The sequence below is a fragment of the Phalaenopsis equestris genome, unplaced genomic scaffold, assembly GCF_001263595.1.
Source record: "Phalaenopsis equestris unplaced genomic scaffold, ASM126359v1 Scaffold000840, whole genome shotgun sequence".
Taxonomy (NCBI): Eukaryota; Viridiplantae; Streptophyta; class Magnoliopsida; order Asparagales; family Orchidaceae; genus Phalaenopsis; species Phalaenopsis equestris.
In genome coordinates this window covers 3,546,168-3,571,071 of record NW_018165280.1, presented here as the reverse complement: position 1 = coordinate 3,571,071, position 24,904 = coordinate 3,546,168, and the positions used below count along the sequence as shown (strand labels likewise).

General features: G+C 37.0%; 1 protein-coding gene across 2 annotated transcripts; it reads right to left on the bottom strand.

Annotated features, from left to right (window-relative positions):
* Nucleotides 1-54: 54 nt before the first annotated feature.
* On the bottom strand, nt 55-24,829 carry LOC110031634. 2 transcript variants are annotated; one of them, XM_020734946.1, is made up of 5 exons: nt 24,498-24,829; nt 24,212-24,379; nt 12,543-12,749; nt 862-962; nt 55-787 (listed from the first exon to the last, which is right to left on the bottom strand). In XM_020734946.1, the coding sequence occupies exons 1-5, from the start codon at nt 24,808-24,810 to the stop codon at nt 257-259; spliced, it is 1,320 nt and encodes a 439-aa protein (XP_020590605.1). In that variant the 5' UTR covers nt 24,811-24,829; the 3' UTR covers nt 55-256. The 2 variants fall into 2 exon arrangements, with proteins under 2 accessions (XP_020590605.1, XP_020590606.1); XM_020734947.1 differs by having other exon boundaries at nt 582-791; nt 24,498-24,823.
* Between the last annotated feature and the right edge of the window lie 75 nt (nt 24,830-24,904).

The window sequence follows — 24,904 nt, the reverse complement described above, 5'->3', positions numbered from 1 at the left end:
ATTTTAACTCATGAAGCCAAGCCAAACTGCAATATATTAATATTAAATACTGCGTTTGTTAAACTAAAATTTTATTTTAATGCACAGTGCACATATTCCAAAACAAATTATAAGAACATAATAAACAGTATAGCCAAGACCACAATATCATATTAACATAATACAAACTTCGATGCAGCAATCATTCAAAATAAAAGCACTCCTACATATCTCATAATAAATAGCCCATAAACCACAACTTAAATTCAATAAGGTGCTAAATGGACAGAGCATGAACACCATTCAGCCTCCTCTTCACAAGAGATTGTTGCTTATTTTGGGCAGTGAAATCCAGCAAGTTGGCTACTATCATATCATCTACCTTGCCATTAGTATTGCCTTCATCTTCTGCATCATGAACATTCTTTCCAGAAGCTTCTTCAGTCTCAACATGTTGATTAGCTGAAGAACTCAAATCCAAAACACTAAGTTCCTCTTCAAAATCTATTAAATCCTTCCTGTCATCACTCATTTGTTGTAGCTTCAATGTATGATTGCTGCTTTCGAAATCTGCATCGAGTAACGAAACGGTTTCCTTACGATGAGCTAGTGCTTCTAACCTAATATTTCTAAACACCACAAGGATATAACCAAGGCTGAAGTTAATAAATCTAAACAGCAGAAGATGAAGGGTTTTGTAGCTAGCAACTGCGCTTCTGATGACGGAGCAGAGCGTCGGTGCTGGTTTCATCCGAGTTATTTGGATTTGATTCAGTAAGTGGGGTATGCAGCGGTTCACGGAGGCTTCCTGTCTACAGAAATAGACAATAATGTGAAAGTCTTGAGTGATGCGTGATTATTGAAGGGAGAGAAGGCACTTACAGTAGAACTTGAAGTCACAAATGGACGAGCTATGAATCCAAGTCCTAACCCACACAGCAAAGCTACAGCTGCTATTACGGACACAGGGATGGCTCCCAGACCTGCAATAAATATCGATGTAATAAAAATGAAGCCGTTTAACAAAAGAAATATTTCACGTGCATTGGACATCATTAGTTGTGGGAAAAGGTTGGAATATTAAATTTATCAAAATTGATAATGGTGGAGTTTAGAAAGATAAAAAAATGGACTTGGATCGTATGACTGATGGTTTGAAGCAGGTTTCTTTTTTCATAACTTCTTGCACTTAGAGTAATCACGAGACTTTCGTAGTTACAATAAGTTTCCTGGAAAAAAGTCCTTTGTGCAGTGCCCTACCTAGATGCCAAGGACACTTCACCTAGAAGCCCCCAAGGCACCGACAAGCGGCTCTGCACCCGGTACGCGAGCACCACACAACAGCACAACGAAGCAAGCATCGCACCCTGTACGCAAGCGACTTCGAAGGCCATTGTGCCTCGGTAGGATCGCTATTCCCCATGGGCAGCCGAGGCCAGTATCGGCAGGGAGGCAAACACCACACAAAGTGGAAAAAACCCGATCAAGTTTTTTCCATGGTTTGAAGCAGGTAATATGGAGATTAGTTTATATGCAGACTTCTTTAAAAATCATTACATTTTTTTTTGGAAACCAATGATAAATAAAGGATCAAATTTATGCATCGTGTGTGCGTGTGCGTGCGTAACTTTTGATCTTAGAATATTTGGGCTCAATTAAGATATACTTGGTTTTCATATTTAGCCAATGCATTTAATTGATATAAATTGTTTAGATAATCTCATGACTTTCATGAGTAGTCTTTTATGTGTTGTTATACTTGATTAATTTCATATCAAACAGTTTATAAAAATTGATTATCTTCATGACCAAGTTGAGATACACTTGAATAGCATTTCCTCAGTTGGTACTATAATCTCAAGTTTAATTCTTAATAGTTGGTCTTTTCTCTTTAATATTTAATAATTTCATTTGATATTAGAGATATGAAACATTTTTCTTATAGGATATTCTTAAATTTCATTTCTTTTTTAATGCTATTTATTCTTAATGAGTATTATCTTTGGAAGGATGATATTATTTGTATGTAGGCAATTTAATCCAAGTGCATCACATTTCACCAATTTAGCCAGATTAAACCAAAATCGATCCCAAATAATCCCCTGGGTAAACATTGACAAAAATTGGAATGAAAATTGATCTTAATTTAGCTGCTCGATTATACAAAATTGATACAAATTTAATCTCTAGCGGACCATTTGGAGTCAATTTTAAAAGGTCAATGGGTTAAATTCAAGATATGAGATATTTTGGGAATAAACTAACCACATAAGAATAATTGAGAGATTATTTGGTCTTTTTCCCTTGAGAGTTTATACGTCAGACAAATTAGCAATAAAACCATGAAACTTAAAAGAACTTTTCATATGAAATGTAATGATAAAATCAATGTTTGGTGCAATTCCGTCTTTCCTGGATGTAAAAGGAATATTAGATCATCCTTGTCATTTTTACCATGTGAATCGACGGTAAGACTCAAATCGGACATTGGGTTTAAATCAAGAAAAATGTTTTGTTCCACCATTTCAATTGAATTTTTCGATTGACTGGAATATATGATCCATTTATAACTTGTATGTAATATTTGAAGCTTTTGATGAATGAGATTCAGGTGAGTAGCATTCAAGCAGGTTTGAAAGTGGTGTAAGCTGAGCTAGAATAGAAAAACACCTTCGAATAGTCATAGCTATCACCCCAGACTGAGTATTAGCAACAACAAAAAAAGATTGGCTTTTGAAAAAGATCATATTCATGTAAGTGTGATATTTTATAATTATTGTGAGAAAAGCATTATTAACTTTTAGTTGATAAAAGTAACCAATAAAAATGCGTTTAACAGCATTTAGGTCAAGCTTGCTTCTTCGAAGAGAAATATGCACAAAAACGAGTAGCCAAACCTATTGAGAGAAATGATGAAGTAATTCTCGGATGGCCAGTGTGAGAGTTTGATAAAGAGTACTAAATTTAAGAATTTTTTTTGTTATATAATTGATCGCACATGCAGCAGTAAACACAGAACTCATCCAATAACATTTTAGGATATCACTAATAATAAATATTGATCGAATAACCTCCAAAAGACGTCTATTTTTCCTTTCTTTTATACTATTTTGTCAAGTAAGAAACAAAAACATTAGTGAATAGTAACTGGATAAAATGGATAGTCACCAAAAATGGAATATAAATATTCATTCCCATTCTCAATCCTTAAAAATTTAATCTGAATTTTAAATAGGTTTGTATAAAAGGGTGATCTTTTTTTTTTTGAAAGTTAAACAACTTGGCTTTCATTAGAAAAATCCAAATGATTGCAGTAAGATCATCAATAAAAGAAATAAATCATCCAACTCTCGGGATTTTATTAACCTGCAATGAACCCCAAATATTACAATGGGTGATAGCAAACGACGGAGGCTTTATACATAGATGACTCGGGTAGGTTTTCTGTGTGATTTGATAGTTGGCAAACTTCAGAATAGAGAGCTTTATGTGTTGATGAATAGGTTGGGGAACAATCTTTAAGGTACATGAAATAGGGATGTCTAGAACAAAAGTGTCATAATATTACTGTTCTTACATTAGAGAAAAATACATATCAATCGTATTTTATTCATCATTTGAAATTTTCTTCAACATTCAAGAGGTAGAGGCAAACATTTCCTTAGCATTTCTAATTATTCTTCCAGAGACCATATCCTAGAAGTCAGAATGAGTTGAAAGAAACTTAATTGCACAATTCATATCTATGGTTCTTTTTTATTAATAATAGATTGCAAACAAGCTTAGGAATCAAAAGAGCTTAATTAAGAATCTGAGAGCTAATTACATTGATAATCACAATGGCATTTATTTGAGATAAAAAATCATCAGCAATTTTGATTGAATGGTTTTTTAAATAATGATGCAAGGTGTGACAAAAAAAAAGACATTTTCTATCATATGATCCGAGCCTCCAGAATCATAGATCGAAGACTGGATTTTATTTTGGACACTAAAGACATTAAAAAATATAACCTTTAAAAAAACTGCAACAATGTTGATGTCAAAAGTGAAGGAATTTGATTTAAGTTGTATGAGGAAGGATTCAAATTTTGAGAGGATTTGAGAGAAAAAAGAATAGCTCAAATGTCATCTTTTAAAAACCGATCAATGGTATTTTTTTCTTATTATAATAGATAGAACAGTTACAGAATTTATATCATATACAAGGACTAATTAGAGGATATAGAGTACAAAGCACATATTTAGGGAAACAAATACACATAATATCATGCCCCGTTACATGGAAGTAAGTTACTATGAGAATATAGGAAATCATGATATTTGATTTCAGCATGTGCAAAATCTTCCTTGATTGGCATTAGCAATCCAGCAATTAGAACCATCGATTGATAGCAGAGACCTACTTGATAACAAGGAATGCAGATTTATTGCTGAAAGAAACCTTTCCAGAATTGCTTCATTGTGGTGCTCCTTATGATCTTACAAAAATAGTTCACGATTTCTTGTCGTTGCCTTGATTACTTCTAAGTGAGCACGAGGTTGTTGTCCAAGAACATGTATGTTGTTAGAAGATTACCACAACTCCAAAAGTCTAGTATTTCCAAAACATAGTAGCCCTTAGGTGCTGCTCCATTTGAATCCGGCCAAATTCACTCAAGAAATTAGGCCCACATAAATAGCCTAAATATTTAGTATAATAAATTCTCGCATTTTAAATCTATCACAGCAATGTAGTTATTAGAATCAATAGAATTTATTTATTTCCGGTATTAACATTTAGTTATTTCCTTTGCTTGAGTGGCCTTTTTAAGTATTTTTTTTATCTATGTATTTATGAATTTATGTCTTTCCTATTTTATGAGTAATGTAATATGCATGTAAACCCCTTTTTCCTATCAATAAAAACATCCCGCTCTATTTCTGAATTCTACATGATATCAAAACCGTGGATCTAACCCAAGCTGTCATCACTACATCACCCTAGTCGCCATAACTTTCTGAATTTATGTCTTTCCTATTTTATGAGTAATGTAATATGCATGTAAACCCCTTTTCCTATCAATGAAAATATCCCGCTCTATTTCTGAATTCTACATGATATCAAAACCGTGGATCTAACCCAAGCTGTCATCACTACATCACCCTAGTCGCCATAACTTTCTGAATTTATGTCTTTCCTATTTTATGAGTAATGTAATATGCATGTAAACCCCTTTTCCTATCAATGAAAATATCCCGCTCTATTTCTGAATTCTACATGATATCAAAACCGTGGATCTAACCCAAGCTGTCATCACTACATCACCCTAGTCGCCATAACTTTCTGAATTTATGTCTTTCCTATTTTATGAGTAATGTAATATACAGGAATTTTTTTGTCCCTCTTTCTCTTCTACCGCAAGAATTTTTCTGCCACGGGAATTTTTATGTCCTGCAGCTTTTTTTTCCTGCCTCAATATTTTTCTGTCATTTTCTTTATGCTGCAGGAACATTTTCTGCTGCTCTCTTTTTTACGTCCGGATTTTTTTCTACCACCTTTTGTGTCGCAGGAATTTTTTTGTTTTGCCGCTTTTTTTCTATAGTCAGAATCCTTCCATCTCTCGGCATCACAACCTCACCTTTGGCTGGGTTGGAATCAAGGCGGACTCCTCCACAGTCGAGCTTACTTCCTACGGTGTGCTTAAGTCCATCAAAGGATTGACACGGACCGAAATCCCTCTGCAGACATGAGGACCTGAAAATCACGTGAACTTCTTTATCACAACCCATAAACTTAACGGCTCTAAATTCCTCCAATGGTCCCATGCTGTGTCATTATTCGTTAAATAATGAGGTAAATTCGGCCATCTCACAGATATGATTCGTGAACCTCCAAAGGCTGATTCGATAAATGCAGCAAGGGAAGTGGAGAATTTCACATTCATGTCATGGCTGATTAATTCCATGCAAACCTCGATTGAACATTAGTACGTGTTTCTTCCACCTACTACTGCCCTCTGGAATGTCCTACTCGAATGAAGGAAATTTTGGACAACTCTATGAGGTTTCAAAGAAGATCCGTGAGGTGAAATAGGGATCAAAGACGATGACACAACACTACAATGAATTGGTTCTTATGGATGGAATGTGATCTCTACTACGATTACACTTGAGACTCTCCTATAGACCTCTCTCTTCCAAAAAATTGTGGAAAATGATTGTTTGTTTTAATTTCTGGATGGCCTAAACAAAGATCTCAATGAATTTTGGGGTTGTATTCTTGGTCGGGATCCCCTTCCTTCAACTAAGATAACATTTATCGAGATTGGTTGCAAAAAAAGTCGGTGACTTGTCATGCTCGACACCTTCAATCCTTCAGCTGAAACTTTCGCCTTGGTCTCTAATAGTGCTCAGTAATCTTCCAAGCCATCATGGGTCAATCACTCCACATGTGACTTCTGTCACAAACCCTATCATACATGTGACAAGTGTAGGAAGCTCCACGGGAAACCAGCAAATAAAACTTCGACCAAATCCTCTAGTGAAAAAGGTCTCGCTACGACCTCAAAATCCGCGATGATGCAGCCGGCTCTCACTCAAAACATCTTGGAATAACTAGACTCCATTAAGAGTCAAATGGAGCACTTTTCTTGGATCTAGTCAGCTCTCTTCCGACCCATCGACCTCTCATGCCCGTCAAGGTAACATTCCTATGACACTCACTGCTTTTGTTTTTTTCTAATCCGTGTATTATTGATTCAGGTGCCACGAACCATATGACTGAATGGTCTTGAGCCTTCTCGACATATTATCCTTGGTACATGAGAGATATCATTAAAATTACTGACGACACATGTAATTCTATTACGGGTAAAGGGTTTGTTGTTCTAACAACCACACTGACTCTATTACACAGGCCTTTGTTGAAGTGTAACATTTTGTCAATCAATAAGTTGACATATAACATTTATTGCATTGCTCATTTTTATTTTGATGTTTGTCTTTTTCTAAATCATCGTTCGGAGAGAATGATTAGAACTGCTAAGCGGGTAGTCGGGCTTTACTTTTTCCAAGAGAAAGGCATTAATGACGATGATACTCCATCCAGTATTTGTAGTTTTTCCCAGTTCATTGAATGTCCTATTATGTTTTTACATTTTCATTTGGGTCATCCTAATTTTCAATATTTAAAATAGTTGTATTTTTTAATTTTTAATAATAAAAATCTATCTAGGTTCAAATGTGAGATTTGTTAATTACCTATATATCATCACATAACATATCCACCTCACTCTTACATTCCTTTCGCTCCTTCACTGATTCATAGTGACTTATTGGGATCCATCTGAACTCTACGCTATATCAATAAATGGTGGTTTCTTACCTTGATTGATGATCGCAGTTGGATGACTTGGGTCTTAAAAGATAAATCTGAAGTTGTGATCATCTTCAAAAATTTTCACTCATTCATTTTGATCCAATTCACAAGTATCAATTCAAGTCCTTTTGACTGACAATGGTCGTTAATTTTTTAACTTTGTATTGGGATAATTCTTGGTTAGTAAGATCATCATCCATCACAGCTCTTGTGCGGATACTCCTCAGCAAAATGGGGCAGTTGAGCAAAAAGACTGCATCTTCTCGAAGTTGTTCATTCCATTATGTTTCAATCTAATATCCTGAAATGTTTTTAGAATAATGTATTTACTGTCATATATCTCATCAATAGAGTCCCCACAACATCTTATGGGCCCCGTTAGTCGTCTTGATGTCGTGTTTTCAAACAAATCGGTTCTTCTCTAGTTTAAATCCCCAAAATATTTGGGTGCACAGCCTTTTGTTCAGAACACTGCCCCAACATGTAGTAAACTTGATCCCCAATATATCAAATGCAACTTCTTCAAATATTCTAACACTCCAAAAGGCTATTGATGTCTTGATCCTATCACAAATAAATTCTATGCGAGTGTTGATGTTTCCTTCTTTAAAAGTATCCCTATTTCCTCAACACTGCCTCAACTGAGGGGGAGCTAGATTTTTTGGACATTATTCCTTTTCCGACTCTGATGGATATTCCACCTACTCCTTCAACCATTATTTCAGAGGAACTCGGTCCCAGTGGATCTGCCATCAATGAGAACAACATCTCATCCATCCCATCCCGTGTCTATACTCAACGCATCAAACCATCGATTGAGACTTGTCCCAATGCTCCTACTCTTGAGCCCACTGTCTCCTTGTAGATCTTGAAATCCGCTCTGGTCGACATCCTGCTCTGGTCGACATCCTTGGAACTACATTGTCAACTTGCAAGGATTACTCCCGCTCTAAATGAGGTGAGTGCAATCAGGTATACTCTCTTTATTCCATGACAAAAAATGTCTCATTCCACAGCTTATCGCCGACCTGTAAAACATTTGCCACTTCCTTGACGGATCATCGCCTTCCATCCACTATTGAGGCGGCTTTAGCATACCCTTCCTGGAAGGCTGAAGTAATGGATGAGATGAATGTCCTTCGGCAAAATCATACGTGGGATGTTGTTGATCTTCATCGGAGAAAGAAACCAGTGGAAAGCCGGTGGATTTCAGCACCAAAAAATCATCAACAAATCGCGGTTGGTCGCCAAAGGCTACTCACAAACCTATGGAGTTGATTATGAGGAGATGCTTGCTCTAGCTGCTAAGTTGGACAACATTTGTGTTTTGTTATCCCTTATCGTGAATCTGGATTGACCCTTAATCCTACTGGATGTCAAGAATATTTTTCTTAACGGCAATCTCACAAAGCAGAAGTATATCTCTCCCTCCGGAATTTGACTTTACTTCATCCCGTGGACAAGTGTGTTGACTGCGAAAGTCCCTCTATAGACTGAAGCAATCCACTCGGGCCTGGTTCAGCAAGTTCAAGTAGGTGATATTGGGTCATGGGTTCTGTCAAAGCCAAATCTGATCATACTCTCTTCTTTCGACATTCCTCCAGTGGCTATATTGTTATCCTCATTGTCTATATCAAAGATATTGTGGTCGTTGATAATGATCTGTCAATCTTGAAGTCTCATCGCCGCATCTTTTGAAATGAAGGGTAAGAGATCTCTCTGATATTTCTTAGGCATGGAAGTCGATTGATACTCTAGGGGCACTTGCCATTCCCAGCTCAAATATGTGATGGACCTACTAACCAAGATTAACCTTCTCCTTTGCAAACCGATTGTTGTTCCAATGGATCCCAATGAGAAATTGGCAGATATAGTGAACAAGACAAACTACAAATGTCTTGTGAGTAAACTCACTTATCTCGCCCATACGCCCCCTGATATTTGTCATGCTGTTGAAATTGTAAGTCAATTCACATGTATGATCCCTATGAAGACCATCCCACCGTTGTCCACCAGATCTTCTGCTACTTGAAAAGCACACCAGGCTCAGATTTATTGTTCTCTCGCCACATCTCTCACTGTATTACAGTTTATATGGATGTTGATTGGGTTGAATTCGTCCATGATCGGCGATCTATATTATGCTCCACAAGTTACATATGTCGGTGGTTGCTCGTAGCAATGCTGAAACAAAGTTTTGATCTATATCATTGGGAATATGTGAAGCTCTCTAGTTGTACATTATGTTCCGCAAGTTACGTATGTTGGTCTCCTCTACAGTTGTTCTGTGATAATAAAGTCGTCATTAGCATTGCTCATAATCCGGTTCAGCATGATCGCACCAAACATGTACAAATTGGTTGTCACTTCATCAAGGATAAGTTTAATTCCGAAGAGATTTGTGTTCTATTTGTCTCATCCAATGATCAACAAGCAGATATTCTCACAAATAATCTTCCTCAGCCGTTGTTTGACGACTTTTAACATAATTGACATCTATAATTTAACTTGAGGGGGTGCATTAGAATCGTTAGAATTTATTTATTTTCGAGTATTAGCATTTAGTTATTTCCTTCCTTGAGTTGCCTTTTTTGTGTATTTCTTATTCAATGTATTTCTGAATTTGTCTTTCCTAGTTTATGAGTCATGTGATATGTATGTAAACACATTTTTCCTATCAATGAAAATATACCGCTCTATTCCTAAATTCTACAATATTGCATTAAAACTATAGACTATATATCTTTTACTACTTTTAAGGCCCATATGCTCCAATAATTCGTAAGTTATTGTAACATTTATCTCATTTATCAACACCACCTAAAAAATAACACTTACTGTGAATTTCTTTTAAAGTATTTTCAAAATAAATACAAAAAGGTATACAATAAATTGATCATTGATGCAAATCCTATAATGTGCATACTTTCTAAATAGAAAATTAAAATTACTTTAATAACAACTACATTTTTCTCAGCCAATGCTCTAATGCCCTTGTCCTCTCTCTATCACTTTATAATGTGATTTTAGTCCATGTTTAAAATTGCGCAATTGGGTACTGCGACGCTTTTCATTCCTACGGCGAGGCATTAGCCTCAAAATTAGAAAATTGTGTAAATTAACAAATACTACATACACAATAAAGTGTGAAGTAAGAGATAATATATTAATATTCAAACTTATTAAAATTAAAAAGTATTATGACAACATTCTAACTAGGTAAAAAGTAGATAATTACGTAAAATTAAAAGTCAGACATCAATATCTTAACATCAAATTATGATCTGAGATGATTAATACTAATATTAAACTATCAAAGTAAGTTTAACGTTACTAATATTAAAGATAATATCGTAAAATTAAATACTAATATTAAACATAAAATAAAATACTATAATATCAAATCATAACAATTAAAATAAGTTTAACGTTAATCTTTCCCTCTCACTCATACTTAACCCCCACTTAAACAAGAATATAACAAATTATGAACATTTGAATAATTAATTTTAAAGTCCTTGTTACTCTTACCACTAAATTGATTTTCATCAGAATCATCGGCATAATGAATTGTTTATCTTGCATTTTAGTTTTAGCCGTATCTATATTCTCTCATTCCTTATTATCTTTAATTCCAATTATTTATATTTCGCAATGAATAATTATCAATAAAAACATTAATTAAAATAATTACTAAGTTGATAATTAGAAATAAAAAACCACACAAATTTTAATAAATATATTTTTATTTTATTTCTTATCACTTTGTGTGTAATGTGTGAATGTTAATAAATGAGGTAAATTAATATTCCTTTTAGTCTTATCTAAAAAAATTACATATAGCCTAAAAAATTTGAGGCGTTTCTTGAGGGGAGGTCTGTCTTGAGGCACGCCTCAGACTGAGTGAGGCACCTTGGGCCAGTGAGGTATAAGACACATTGCGATTTTTTGTAAAAAGCACTGAGGCAGTCCTCAAAGCGTGCCTCATCTTGCGCAATTTAAACAAAAATTTCAATTTGGTTCCCTTGTGCGAAAAGAAAGAAGAAGATATATTTACATACGTTAACACCCAATTCCTATGTACTAACATATCAACCCCACAAACTTCAATTTATATGTACAAACCACCGAACCTATGCCAAAAACATAAGAATTGAGTGGTTTACACATAAAAATTGAAGTTTGAGTGGTTGATATGTTAATACATAGGAATTGGGTGGTAGATATGTAAACACCCAAACTTAAAAATATCTATTTCCTTAATGATGGCATGCTATTTACTTTTAAGATTTCATCGAGAAAATATATATATATAACCAGACAACATGAACAGCTTGCATATCTCTCCAGATCTATATGCATCCTATCCAAGGATACAAACCTATAGGTTAGCTTTATGCATTTTTAAGATATTAAAAAGAAACTTAACCAATTCCACGTCTCCCATGGCTCTCCAAATACTAAGTATCTCATTAAAACCTACAGATCAATTTATGCATTTTCTTTCAAAGCCAATTCAAATGTCCATTTTCTAAATCAATCTACAATAAAATTCATCATTTTGCATTTTCTAATAAGGTATCTTCATTAAAACATCCATTTGTTAACTCAGATCATGTCACCTTCTGTAATAAAAATATAAATAAAATCCAAGTTAAACAAACTTAACTCCGTTTTCAAATCGTGACAAATTTACTTTTCTTTTTCTCCACTCATAGCATTCTATACAAATGACTCAAGTAAATAGTTTAGATTATGCTAATTATCTTCAGCGAATGTCACAACTTTCTTTTAATTATTAAAAATTGCCACACGCTTGAAAATGTATGTCTTATAATAACTTTTTTTTGTCCACACTAAACTATAAAAGTTAATGTGTAAAATCCACTTTTGATATCATGTAAAACTCCTTTGCAATTGATAATGTCCTAGAACTTCGATCATAAAATTGAGACAATATTCACTACATCTTAACAAATATGAGGATAAGACAGGTGAAAAAGTTGATAACCAGGATATGTGGTAAAAACGCCAACATGCAGTTCAAAAACTGGAATGGCCAATTAATAATATAGGAACCAACCATACGAAGACAAAAAACGTAAGGATCTGCCAAGAAGGTATGCTAATTTTCATGATAGCATGAGAAAAGAATAAAAAATATTGGGCAGTGCCCATCAACTGATAGACAATAACACAGCACCTTTACTTGACTGTGGTTTCTCTTCACAATCCTCGGGCTTTAAATCCATCTGGCGAATCATTCTGTTTCCACGGTCACAAATTAATAAGGAGCACATCTTATGCATGAAAAGTAGATCAAAATCTGCCGAGAAAGTCGCATTTTGAGCAGACCCGTCAGTATGACCTTCTTTCTGTGTGTAGCCACCAGCTATTGTGGTAGTCACACCTAGATGAGAGAAAAAATGTATTATGTAGCTATACAGAAATATGATAATTAGTAAACAGATTTTCTTCTAGCCAGAAAGATTAAAACCCAGAGAATATTAAAGGAAATTCCTGCAGATTTCTAATTAATCACGCCTGCAAAAACTAGAATTTCAAAGTAGCTATTAGTATCATAAAATCTCTCCTTTCTTTTTTCTTCATGTTTTTGGGATAAACTTAAACATGCATCCTAAAAAATTTTACACTAAATTATGCATAATCAACAAATAGTGCAGGACCAAGCATTATTCCTGTGCATGCAAGAAATCAGGGTAAATATGAACAATTGTCCACATACACAATCAGATAAATAAATAAAATGGGCTAGCGTAACTTCCAGTACTAGTTAGAGCAAGTCATAATGAGTTTCACATCTTTAAACCTAAAGATGCCAATACAAAGCACATGAAATTGAGACACTTCTAACATCACGAGTATGGGTGATGCAATAAGGTCTAATACCAGTACAGTCCTCATATGGGAGGCAATGATAGTTAAGACCTGAAAGCGGCAAATAGAGCAACCCTGAAAAGTTGGGGGCCGCTATAAATGGCAAGGACGGTCCTTTCAAAGATGGAAAGCATGACCCAGGGGTGGCATTTGAAGTAAGGCAAACAAGTTTGAAGGCCACTAATGATGGGTGCATTAATACTCCATTAGAGGTGAAAAAAAACTGCATTAAGATAGCCATAAGACAATGCAAAAAGGTCATGGAGGCCATGGGAGAGGGCCAAAATTACTCCCTTGTGGAGGTCACAGCTAAAAAATCCGAAGTTGTTTCCAGGGATAATGATGAAGGACACTGAAGAAGTCCCTCTGCTAATGCAAGGGGGATATTAAAGATTCAAGGTTGGCAAGCGACTAAATGACCCAAATTCAACAGGGCATGAGCGAAAGTTGGGGCAATCCCTCTCTTAAAAGGAGGATCTAGACAACTAGGTGCTGGCAGAAGACAAGAAGCAATCAGAACAATCTCTCTCCCAAAAAGACAGAGAACATACAACTGTGCCTCAATGGAAGACGTGAAATAGTCGAGACAATCCTTCTCTTAAGATAAAAGCTAAATGACTGGGAGTCGGCAATCCTCTAGAGACAATGGTCTTGTGTAGTTTGAAAGAACCGTAAGCTCCAAATTATGCAACCCCTAAACTTGAAAGTCATGGAGCTATGTATCAGAGATACAAAAACATGCACCTCAATATAGATGATCATTTGGTACCTTAAAGTAGGGATATAAATGAGCAAAACTTAAGCGGCTAGAACTTGTTTGTGTTCGGCTCATTTAAAATTTGGTGTGCTCATGTTTGACCCTAGTTTGCAATAGTTTGTGAACAATGCGTTCACTTTTAGCTCTTTATTATTTGAATCAAGCATGAGCCAAATTCAAACATACGAAAACAAATAAATAACAAACTGAAAGCAGCAACGTTTTTCTACCTATCCACAAACCAATTAGCAACGGTAAAAAAAGATTAAAAGATATCATCTAAATATATACACATTAATATATTTATTGAGTCAATAACAAATGGAACATGATCAATCGCATTTAAAATTGAAGTTAAAAGATATTTTAATGTCCAGTTCATTTACCTAATGAAAAAATCTAATATGAGTGATGCGGATCTATTCACATAGAATGAGCTTTTTTTGATACCCCTACCTCAAACTATATTTTTTTAAAAAGATGAACACATTTCATTAAAACTTGAAAAGTGATGTAATCAAAGGTCTCTTTATCAAACACAATCATTATTGTATTTATGGTTTGCCTAGTGGTGACATGCTCAAAGCATTGGCACCCTTATTCGTTATAACAGTTATGTTCGAGAATGAAGTTGCACTCCTAAACATATTGCACCTATTTGCCATGAAGTAAGGATAGTTTCTTCTGTAAAGATATATAGGAATTTCATTGTTTGAATGAAACATAAAATTTCAAGAGATAATATTGCCCAGAGTTACACTATGAAAAAAATTCCATGTTGGCATCAATTTTTGATGTCGTGAGTGTAGAATGTCCACTCGAATACTATGAAACATTGCTACATGCATGCATTGATTCCCGTAGTGCAAGACATTCATTTAAGGTCCTCTAGCGCGTGTTGAGAAGCATGTAGCGAGAGTCGTCCTGCTAGACTTAGGCTTTCGCTTAGGCAAAGGCTGGCAAGTATTTTTTTCTATCGAACTGCTTCAATCGGTCCAACAAATCTCGTTCGACGTCACATGCAAATCAGGCTCAAATTGGCTCAATCATCAATGAATTTGTCCATATGACCTCGGAAGGCGAAACAGTCGTGCAAGTGTGTTTGGAATATTCGTTTTGCATAAAGAGGACACTTATATTGCTATGGTTTCGTGCACAGGCAGATAACACGTCAATCGATGCACGACTTAAAAATTAAATAAAAAATAGTAATAGAATAATAAAAAAGGGATTAAAACCCCATTTTCTCAGTTGTCTACCCCCTCCCGATTCACGCAATCTAGGGCACGCTGACCCTGCTCCCTCTCATGACATCGTCAATCTCGCTCCCTTGCCAGCCTCCCTCAACACACCAACATCACCTCAAGCTGGCGAGCCCGTCGTCTATCGATCCTCCCTCACGGACAGAGCTAATGAGTTTGCCTTCTCTTGCGCACGCGACACCCTGCGCTCAAGCTCCTCTCCCGCCAGCAACCAAGTTCTGTTGGTGGTTCAGCTCATGATGCGGCCTCCTCCATCTATTCCTGCGACTGCACGATGCCTTAGCCGAGCTTCTCACGCCACTCCACGCATCGTCGGATTGCCCCTCGCCGGCATCGTCGTCCACCTCGCAGGTGACCTTGCTCTGTCTCCCTCGGCTGGCGAGCTCACCCCTCTCAAATTTCGGCGGACAGTAGCTCAAAACTCCCATCTTTCTTATCCTGATGTACGATTCCTACCCAGAGCCATGGAGGAAGATGGAAGAGGGTAAACAACGGAATCAACAACTGAAATCGGAAACTGAAAACCTTGCTAACCGCCTCTCAACGGCTGCACCCTTATCGGCCCGCTCTCTTCCCATTCAGCTGATGTCCTAGGTCGGCTTCCTCATGCTTGTACAGCTTGTCTCCCAGTATCATCGGCATGCCCTCATCGACTTTCTGCCTTCCACCCGGCGCTTCCCATTTTTGGAAAAATCCCTATGGCGATACCCGTGTTGACCGGCTCTCCCTCTGAATTTGTCATGAGCAACCTCATCATAAAGGTACGTGTCGGTTTACTTTGGTATATTGTGATATTCATTTCAGATACTTGTATACCTCACTCATGCCCTCTCTCGTTTCGTGCATGTCTCATAAGGTACACTAGCGTGTGGTTCGGATGTCAACTGCTCGAATAGGCAAAGGAAACGCGGCTACAACCATCGCGAAGGCATAGGCCCTTCGACTCAGTGCTTTTCCTTTTAGCTAGCCTCTAGGCACTGTGTTTGAGGAAACACCATAGGTTAGGAGCTTTTTGCATTCCCGTTATGAATCCATGAGTGAAACCTCCCCTAGAACCTTAACCCGATCGTTTGGGATACTAGCAACCTCGTGGTCGTTCAGTGGCTTCATCGCGTGACGAATAGGATGAAGCTACTCCGAACTAGAGAACAATGAATCACTTCAATCCTCATTCCCTAGAAGACGAAGGCTATTTCCATACGAGAAAGCCTTTAATTTTGTGAAGCTTTTCTCCTGCAAAAAAGCTCCTTCACTTTGACCGAAAGACTAGAGATAAGCCCTCCATTACGAGTAACGGACGATATCCACAACTTCGTTATTTCACTCTAGGCTTCTGGTGAGATCGTTAGGACGACTCTATTTCATTGTCGAACTCGATTGGGTCTTATTTCATGCATGTGTTTGCATTCATATGTCATTCATCGCATGAATTTTAAAATTGCAAAAACAAATGTCTCATTTTTGCGTGTTTCGTTGATCAACCATCCACGCTATGAGCTCAATTGGTTATCTTTTCATCGTTTCAATCAATCGGCCGCCACCGGCCCGATTGGCTTGATCGACTTTTGTCGTTTCCACCCATCGGTCGCCATCAGCCCAATCGACCCAACTGACCTTTTCGTCGATCCGACCTATCGGCAGCCCTCGGTCTGATCGGTTGGCCTCATTTTCTTTGTTGCTTCAATTGATCGGCCGCCACCAGCCCGATTGACTCATTCAAACATTTTTGATCGGTTTGTCCTATCATCTTTGTCGGTTCGATCAATCGGCCACCATAGGCTCGATTGTCCCGATCGACACTTTTCGTCAACTTGATCGATCGACCGCCATTAGTCTGATCACAACGATCGACCTTTTATGTTGACTCGATCAATTAGTCGTCACCGGCCCAATCGATTTGATCAATTTTTTTCATCGGTTTGATCAATCGGCCGTCGCCAGCCTGATCAGCTCCACCGACCACCTTCATCGACTTCATCAATCGTCCGCCTCCATCTTGATCGACTCGATCGAACACTTATGTCGGCTCGATCGACCACTTCTGTCGGCTCGATCACATCGATCGATTGATTTCATTTAAATGTTGCATTATTACATATCTGCTTCGTACTGCTTACATGAATACATTAACACCTTGCAACCTATCGTGCACTTGTGAGCACATGCCCCCACATGTTCATACTGTATATTTGTGCCCCACTAATACCTTGTGCACTTTGCTTTCCTAACATCCATATGTCATTGTGCATCATGTCACTTGTGTTTGCACTTACACTTTTCACTCTTGTATGTTTGTCTTGCATGACATCCTACATGATCATCGCTTGCATGTCTGAAATCTTCACTTGAGTCACTGTTTTCACACACTCATTCCCGACACTCATGTGTCTACTTCGATGACGGCCTGAGCATCAAGCTTGCCAGGTGTGTAATTCTCTCGAATGAGACTTACATCACCTCACCTCCTATGGCACCGCTTCGGACTAACATAGGCACTTCATCGTGTTGCTAGCCACGAGTCAGAGGCTACGAAGTATGCTCGGGTTATGCTCGTCAACCTCTGAACCCATCCAGAACACGAATCATTTCACTCATTCCCCATGAAAGAACCCTACACTGTCACGAGCACATTCTCTTGCATGAGGCGTGTGTTTGTTTGCCTGCATGGTGCACCATAACTTGTATGTATGTATATCATTTGTATTTGTATTTGGTCGCTATTGGGACGAGGTGTAATTCTCCCTTGTGACATCTTATACCAAGGCGGCCAAGCACATCACTTATTCTTTGTGCATGTTTACACTGTTGGCGTGTTCGACACTAGTTAATGCCACCGTATACTTGTGACGAATATTTATTATCTCGAGATCACTCCTATTTCGACGGAGTGACCACATCGCACTGGATCACTTTGCTTTTGTATGTGCATTCTTGATTGTCTCGATGACAAACCATCATTAGCTGAGTGACGCTCTGCTGGTCACGACACAATAGCAAGTATTGCCCGCGAGGATGTCTCGATGGGCAGTACTAGCTATCGCATCGTGACTAGCACGTATATGTTGTGCTAAGATTCCAAGGGGTCTAATAGATGTCACTTAGGTTTTTCCTTTCTTATGACATATTTTAAAATTATTATTATTATTATTATTATTATTATTATTATTATTATTATTATTATTATTATTATTATTATTATTATTATTATTATTATTATTATTATTATTATTATTATTATTATTATTATTATTATTATTATTATTATATATATATATATATATACATATGCATCATATTTTTCAAAAACTACTTTGAAACTATTGCATCTTAGCTTAGACCATACGTAAGGTCAACCCTTTAAAGCTTTTGTTCATACAAAACTTGCATTTAGTAGCATCTTAGAATTCTTGAATCCTTAGGATGGAGTTGGGGACGGCGACCCGATCAAAACACACGCTAGTCTTTCACCCACACCTGCACACACTGAAATGTTGTAACTAAGACAATATACGTTAGAAGATGTGCTATGCTAGGACTGGGATGTTAGGTAAGTCTTTTCGATATATTGGCAATAGTTCTCTGCTAGTTTGGTTGCCCTAACCAGACATCATTTTGTGTGCTGCTTTTTTTGTGTTTACTAGGGTGTGCAACACGCCCATTAATATGCGATCTTCTTGCAGTGAGTCATGTCCAACAGGGAGGAGCATTAATAAGTTAAACTAATGTCTTTTCTGCTGGTTTTGCTCAACTCTCCTCCTACCCGGCATGGCTCATTAATTTGCATGTAGATAGCTTTTTATACTAACCAGATTTTCATGCAGGTCAAGCCTCTTTTTGACTTTTACTATGTATTTTTTAAAGTTTCTAGACTCGAGTCTGTTCAGAAATAAGGTACGGGCACATGTTCCGAAATGTCTGACGGCGGAATCACATGACGGGAACCAGGAGCTGCAGGCTCGTGTCTGATACCTTAATTTTGATTTCTCATTTTTGTACAAATAGGGCTGTCAAAAAAGCTCGTTGTTCACAAACAGCTCGTGTTCGGCTCGTCAAATAGCTCTTGTTCAGCTTGCTCGTTAAGTAAATGAGTCGAACACGAACAAGTTTCTAAAGTTCGAATTATAAATGAGTCAAACATGAACAACTCATTGTTCGCACGTGTTCGGCTCGTTTTAGCTTGAAATAAAAAAATATATATAATTATTTATATAATAATATATTATATAAATTTATGTCTAAGTTTAAAACGTAATTGCTCGTGTGGTAATGTGATTATGCGTATTTTTTTCTATACATTTGATTCAGGTTTGAATCCAACACTCTACATCTATATTTTTAGTTTAAATTTAACGAGCCAATTTCGAGCCAAACACGAACCGAGCACGAACACGGATATTTAAATCGAGTTGAACACGAACACACTGTTCACGGGCCGGTTTCGAACACGAGCCGAAATCTAACACAAACAATTTCGAACGAGCCGAACACGAGCCAAGCCTGAGCTCGCTCAAGCTCGGCTCGTTTACAGCCCTATGTACAAAATTAGAATCAGGTTTGTATATGCGGTCTCTGGCAGCCCTTTTCACTTTTCTGAGATATGTTGTTGACCCAGTGGCACCGGCTTTTTATTTAGTATATTTGACATGCTTTTATTTCCTGTTGGTTGACTTGGCTTCGTCGTTATTTGTTTGAGGATTCTCTGGGAATCAAGTAAATATAACTTAGGCCCTCTAAGGGCTTAATATTTTGAACTTTTTACAAAAATCATTATAAAAATTAAGACTAATTAAAATTTAGAATTAAAACATTTCAATATTTTTAAAATTGGTATTTACTTTCCTGCATGGCCTTAGAATCAGATTTTAAACGGATGATATAGTATGGTCATAACCTAAGTCATATCTAATAGGGCTTTCACACTTAGGACTTCAGGTAACTGCATCATATTACATTTCCCAAGGAGAAGTCTTCGTGTTTCTTCAACCCAACTGGCCCAGCACAAGTTTTATACTTGGGTGGTTGTATAGCATACTTTGGGTGTTAAAGGCTTCTCCAACCCAGACAGAAAATGAGTCCTTAGTGGGAGCGCCTCCAACTTCACAGTTGTAACTCTCTTTTCTTTCTTTTTTGTGGCTTCATTGCCACTTTGACAGGTACAAATTTCATATCTACTTGTTCTACCTACAGAGGGTCATATGACTTGGAGTTTCATTCTTTTGACTTTAGGGTTATCGAAATTCTCTTAAACGACGCAATTCACAGATTGCTGACAAGAGGTCTCCGGTTGTGTTGGGTGGACTGCATTCACGACCAAGTAGACTTGGGGTGTCAATAGCTCGGGGCGACAAATCTATGATATTCAGATCCGACCATCTATACCCGACTAGGATTACTCTATTCTTCCTTTGCTACCCATTTTGAGTCATGTTACTTCTTTTGACGACGATGTCGTCTCGTAGGCCCCGATTGCGAATAGGTCGTTGTCCATTTGGGATACGGTAATTCACCCTCTACCCTTATGCCCCAATTAGGCCTTGGAAGTATAGTGTTGACCCTATGAATCGACCGTGTTGTTTCACGGGCCTCATGTGTCGATAAGCTGCTACCAAATTGGGATGTGAGATTCACTCTTTGCCCTGTAGCTTAGAAAATATCGAGATTTTACTGTGGAATAATCATCCTTCATGACACACTCTCACTAGTTTTTATATATGTGTAAACAAAACTCCTTTAATCAAAAGTATTCATAGACATCCCCCAAGATTTAATCAATCAAACAGAATAAATCCCTTTTAGAGTGCTCTTGACCCCAGAGCAAACACACTTATTTGGTTCTCTGATTTGGATAGCTTATGTAGGTATTCTTTCGTGGATATTCGATTTAAGATGTTTTAGTTCTTGTTTGAATGGACACTCTTGACCTATCACACGATGTTTATTGCACATTAGTTCTCCAAGTTCTTTTTCAAAATTTGTTTGTTTATCATCATCGTATATCCTTATTTTCTGATTATTTTTTTTTATTCTCCATATGATTCGGAAGAGAGATTTATTTGAAAAATGAATTCTACGACGATAAACAGGCTGGCGACTCTGACTTTTATAAAAAAACTGAAACAATCCCTAATATAAGTGGAATGACCATCAAGAATTGCATTTAACTTCTCACTGAAATAGGCTAATGAATATTTTTCTTGCTCAAGTACTCCACTTATGTCAACCCCTGAGACATTGCAAGCGAGGGCAAGCAAAACTAATCATTTTTGTAGGGTGGGCAAATTTTTAAATAATTAATTTAGATAAAAATTAAAAAATATTGATAATAATAATAACAAGAAATAAATGGATAAAATACATACAATTAGCATTTTTAGAGAAAAAGCACAAGCAAACGGTAAGATAATACCATTAAATTTATAATTAAAAAATATAAATAGACAAGAATCTAAAATTTAAAAAAAGAATAAAAAAGGGGTTAAGTTGCACATTTCCTAATGAGAAGGCAAAATTATAAATTAAGGCTGGTCAAACTTGTAAAAATTAACATCTTAAAAGCCCAACCTCAAATTAACGTGGTTCCGCCACTGGTCACAAGATGTCTCAAAGGCCATGTAGAAGTTGAGGAACTTCAACGTTGGCCATGTGGAAGTTTAGTACTCTTTTATTTCCTTCAAAGAGTGAAATGCAACCATATAGTTTACTTTAACACAAACTTCTCGAAGCATTGTGGGATGGGGCCATCAAGCTACGAAAACGATGAATATATAGGGGGATAGGTCAATCCTTAATAATTTTGATTTTATCAAGGGCACTGAATACACCTTGTTGGAAAATATGTAGCCAAGATCAATCATTAATGAAATCATTAAAAAAACACTTTTTCATGTGAATGTGCAATTTATTGTTGTTGAGGACCTCAAAAACATGTCCTAAATAGTATAAGTGACCATTTCATGTCATGTTAAAGACTAAAATGCCATCAAAGTGGACAACAAGGAAACCAATAAAAAGCTAAAGCACGTGAAGCACATAACTCTCATGATGTGGTTAAAGCATTAGTTAAGCTAAATTAAAGTCATAATCAACTCGTTCCCTATTGTTTATCGCATATTTGCATCATTATCATGATTTTTAATTAATAATTAAATAATCCTAATATCCACATATCATCCAGTTCAACATGCAATTAAATTCTAAGAGAATAGATGGCACCAAAACCATTGGAGAAGTATGCAAGCCGTGCTTGAGCTGCAGTGGAAAGTTTCAAATAGCTATGGAACTATCCGTGGAGAAGAATTCAGAAGGGCGGCTAGAAACATACAATTTTCTTCGCAGAAAAACCAAAGGTGGGATATGAAACATCATCTTGGAAGCTTTAAAATGCCTACTATGAATAGCAAAACAAAACATTCCCAAAATCGGTATATGTTATTGGGTTTCTCAAGCCAAGTAGGGGGTTAAGTAAGGAAAATTATTAATTCATTAACACACAATAGTCTACTATTGGCCTTCACACATAGAGCCCTACGGTTTTCGAACTTAATAATTCTTCCGAAGTTAGAAATGTGTGATTCCTAGAAAATCAGCTCCATTCTATAAATCCGACATTGTTCGACATTTTAGCTAACAAGAACAAAAGACTAGCTTAATGAATGATACTAAGAATACCTGATCATGTCTTAATTTCAATAAACTACATGGCCTTTTGTTGTTGTGTTTGTGGAACCAAAATCACCGAGATTTAACCTAGCGCCTAAGCATCGGGTTTATGCACCTAACCGTCGGGATTGGGCGCCTATGCGCCCATTGTCGGGCGCTGCATTCAAAGGGGGGCACTTTTGCATACATGTTTGGGCACAAACAAAGAAGCCGGCGCTTTTGCACCAGCCTTGGGCGCTCAAGCGCCTGTTTTGCTAGGTGCAGTTTTTTTCTTTCCTGAGAGCTAGGCGGTTTTGCGCCCAGAGCAGTTGACTCGCATTTTTCGGTTTTTAATTCTTGAATTTCGAGTGGCGTGTGTTGTCTTCCTTTGGTATTCTTCAACAAGTTCCTGGTGAAGGAGAGAAGAGTTTGAGATGAGGACTTTTTGGATTTCGACATGTGTTTTTCGTGTCAGATCGGCGAAGGAAGATTGTGAATCGTGTCTTGTAAGTTTCCTTATGTGTGGAGAGAAAACTGGTTTGTGTTCTGTGTAAAGACTATTTGAATTTCAAAGTTTTTTTTTTTTTTTTTTTTTGTAACTCCGTGATTTTTTTGCATTCTCAGGTATTTCCATGTGAAATTCTTGTGTATTTTTTTGGTTGCTTTGATTGTGTTTTTTGTTCAATGTTTGTCCCGTTTTCTCAAATTTGTGTGATCCTATTATTCCGTGGTATGGCTTAGTTTCCAATTGATCCTAAGCCCCGATAAAATTGGGAATTATCTTAGGATATTCCTATCATTTGGCATCTAGAAATATCACAAGAGGAGTATCAGGGGTGATACACCACCAGCTCTATTTTAAAATCATATCAACTAAAGCTAAAAGTTATGGGAAGAAGGAAGATATCAAAACATTTGATAACCTCTTTATAAGGCAGAGTGAGAACAAATAGTTTTAAGGCCCGATCTCTTAGCCTGAAATAGCTTTAATCTCATTTCTCTCTCTTAGCAACCAACAAATCTTTTTCAAATAAATTAGCACATTAATCTACCTCCCTTTAAACTGTCCGACTGGATTTGTTCATCTTCTAACAATATCCGGTAGTTCGGTCTATTTAACAATTAAGATAATCTTCTGTATCAAAAACTTCAGCGTCGAGTAATGATTTAAAAAAATAGAAATAAAATGTATATTTTCCAGAAAATAAACAATTCTGTAAAAAAAATAATCCAAATGGAATGGAATGAAAAGAAAGTAAGAAAATAAAAAAGAGTAAAAAGTTAATCCAATTTCCAGCTAAAGCGATAAAATCTTACCAGAATGGCCGTTAATCTTCCGAATTACATGAGTGATCCGGTCCGCCACATAGACATTATCATTATAATCGACGGCGAAGCTCCGAGGTCGCTTGAACATGGTAGAAATCGCATCACCATCTGAGAACCCAGTAGTTCCATTCCCAGAAAGCAGCCTAATGTGGCTCTCTGCAGCTAACATAGAATGAGCAACGAAAAAACGATAACCCCTACCCTAACCCTAATTAACTTAACCAAAACAACAAGAACAACATGAATAATAACGCGGGGGGGAGGGGTGTACAACCTTGGGAGAGAGGAAGATCTAGGGAGTAGAAGGCAGAGTTGCTAGAGTCGAGGAGGAGGAGAAGATTGGGCGATCGCGTGAGAGGATGGAGGGCGAAGGGAATGATGCCGGAGACATCGAGGCCGGCCGAGGGAAGCGGCTTGTTGAAGTCGAGAACGGTGGAAATAGAGTAGCCGGGCTCCAGCAAATGCTCAGAGGAAACTAGGGCTCCGTAGAGCGTGACGAGCAAGAGCTGAGCTAGAAGACGTCGTCGGGTTAACATCTCTGTTGTTTCGAAATTGGAACATGGGGATGGACAGTGAGCATTATGCATACATATAGATACTCTTTTTACTCTGAATAAGGGGAATTTGAGAGTTCAAATAGATTAATATAACATATTAATTATATATATATATATATATATA

Bases quoted from the DNA above. Each gene is read 5' to 3' on its own strand.
- LOC110031634 (XM_020734946.1), bottom strand. From the start codon at position 24,810: ATGCATAATGCTCACTGTCCATCCCCATGTTCCAATTTCGAAACAACA. The intron at 12,750-24,211 runs GTAAGATTTTAT...TCTCTCATCTAG, and splicing joins GAAGATTAACGGCCATTCTG to GTGTGACTACCACAATAGCT. The intron at 788-861 runs GTAAGTGCCTTC...TTCTGTAGACAG, and splicing joins TTGTGACTTCAAGTTCTACT to GAAGCCTCCGTGAACCGCTG.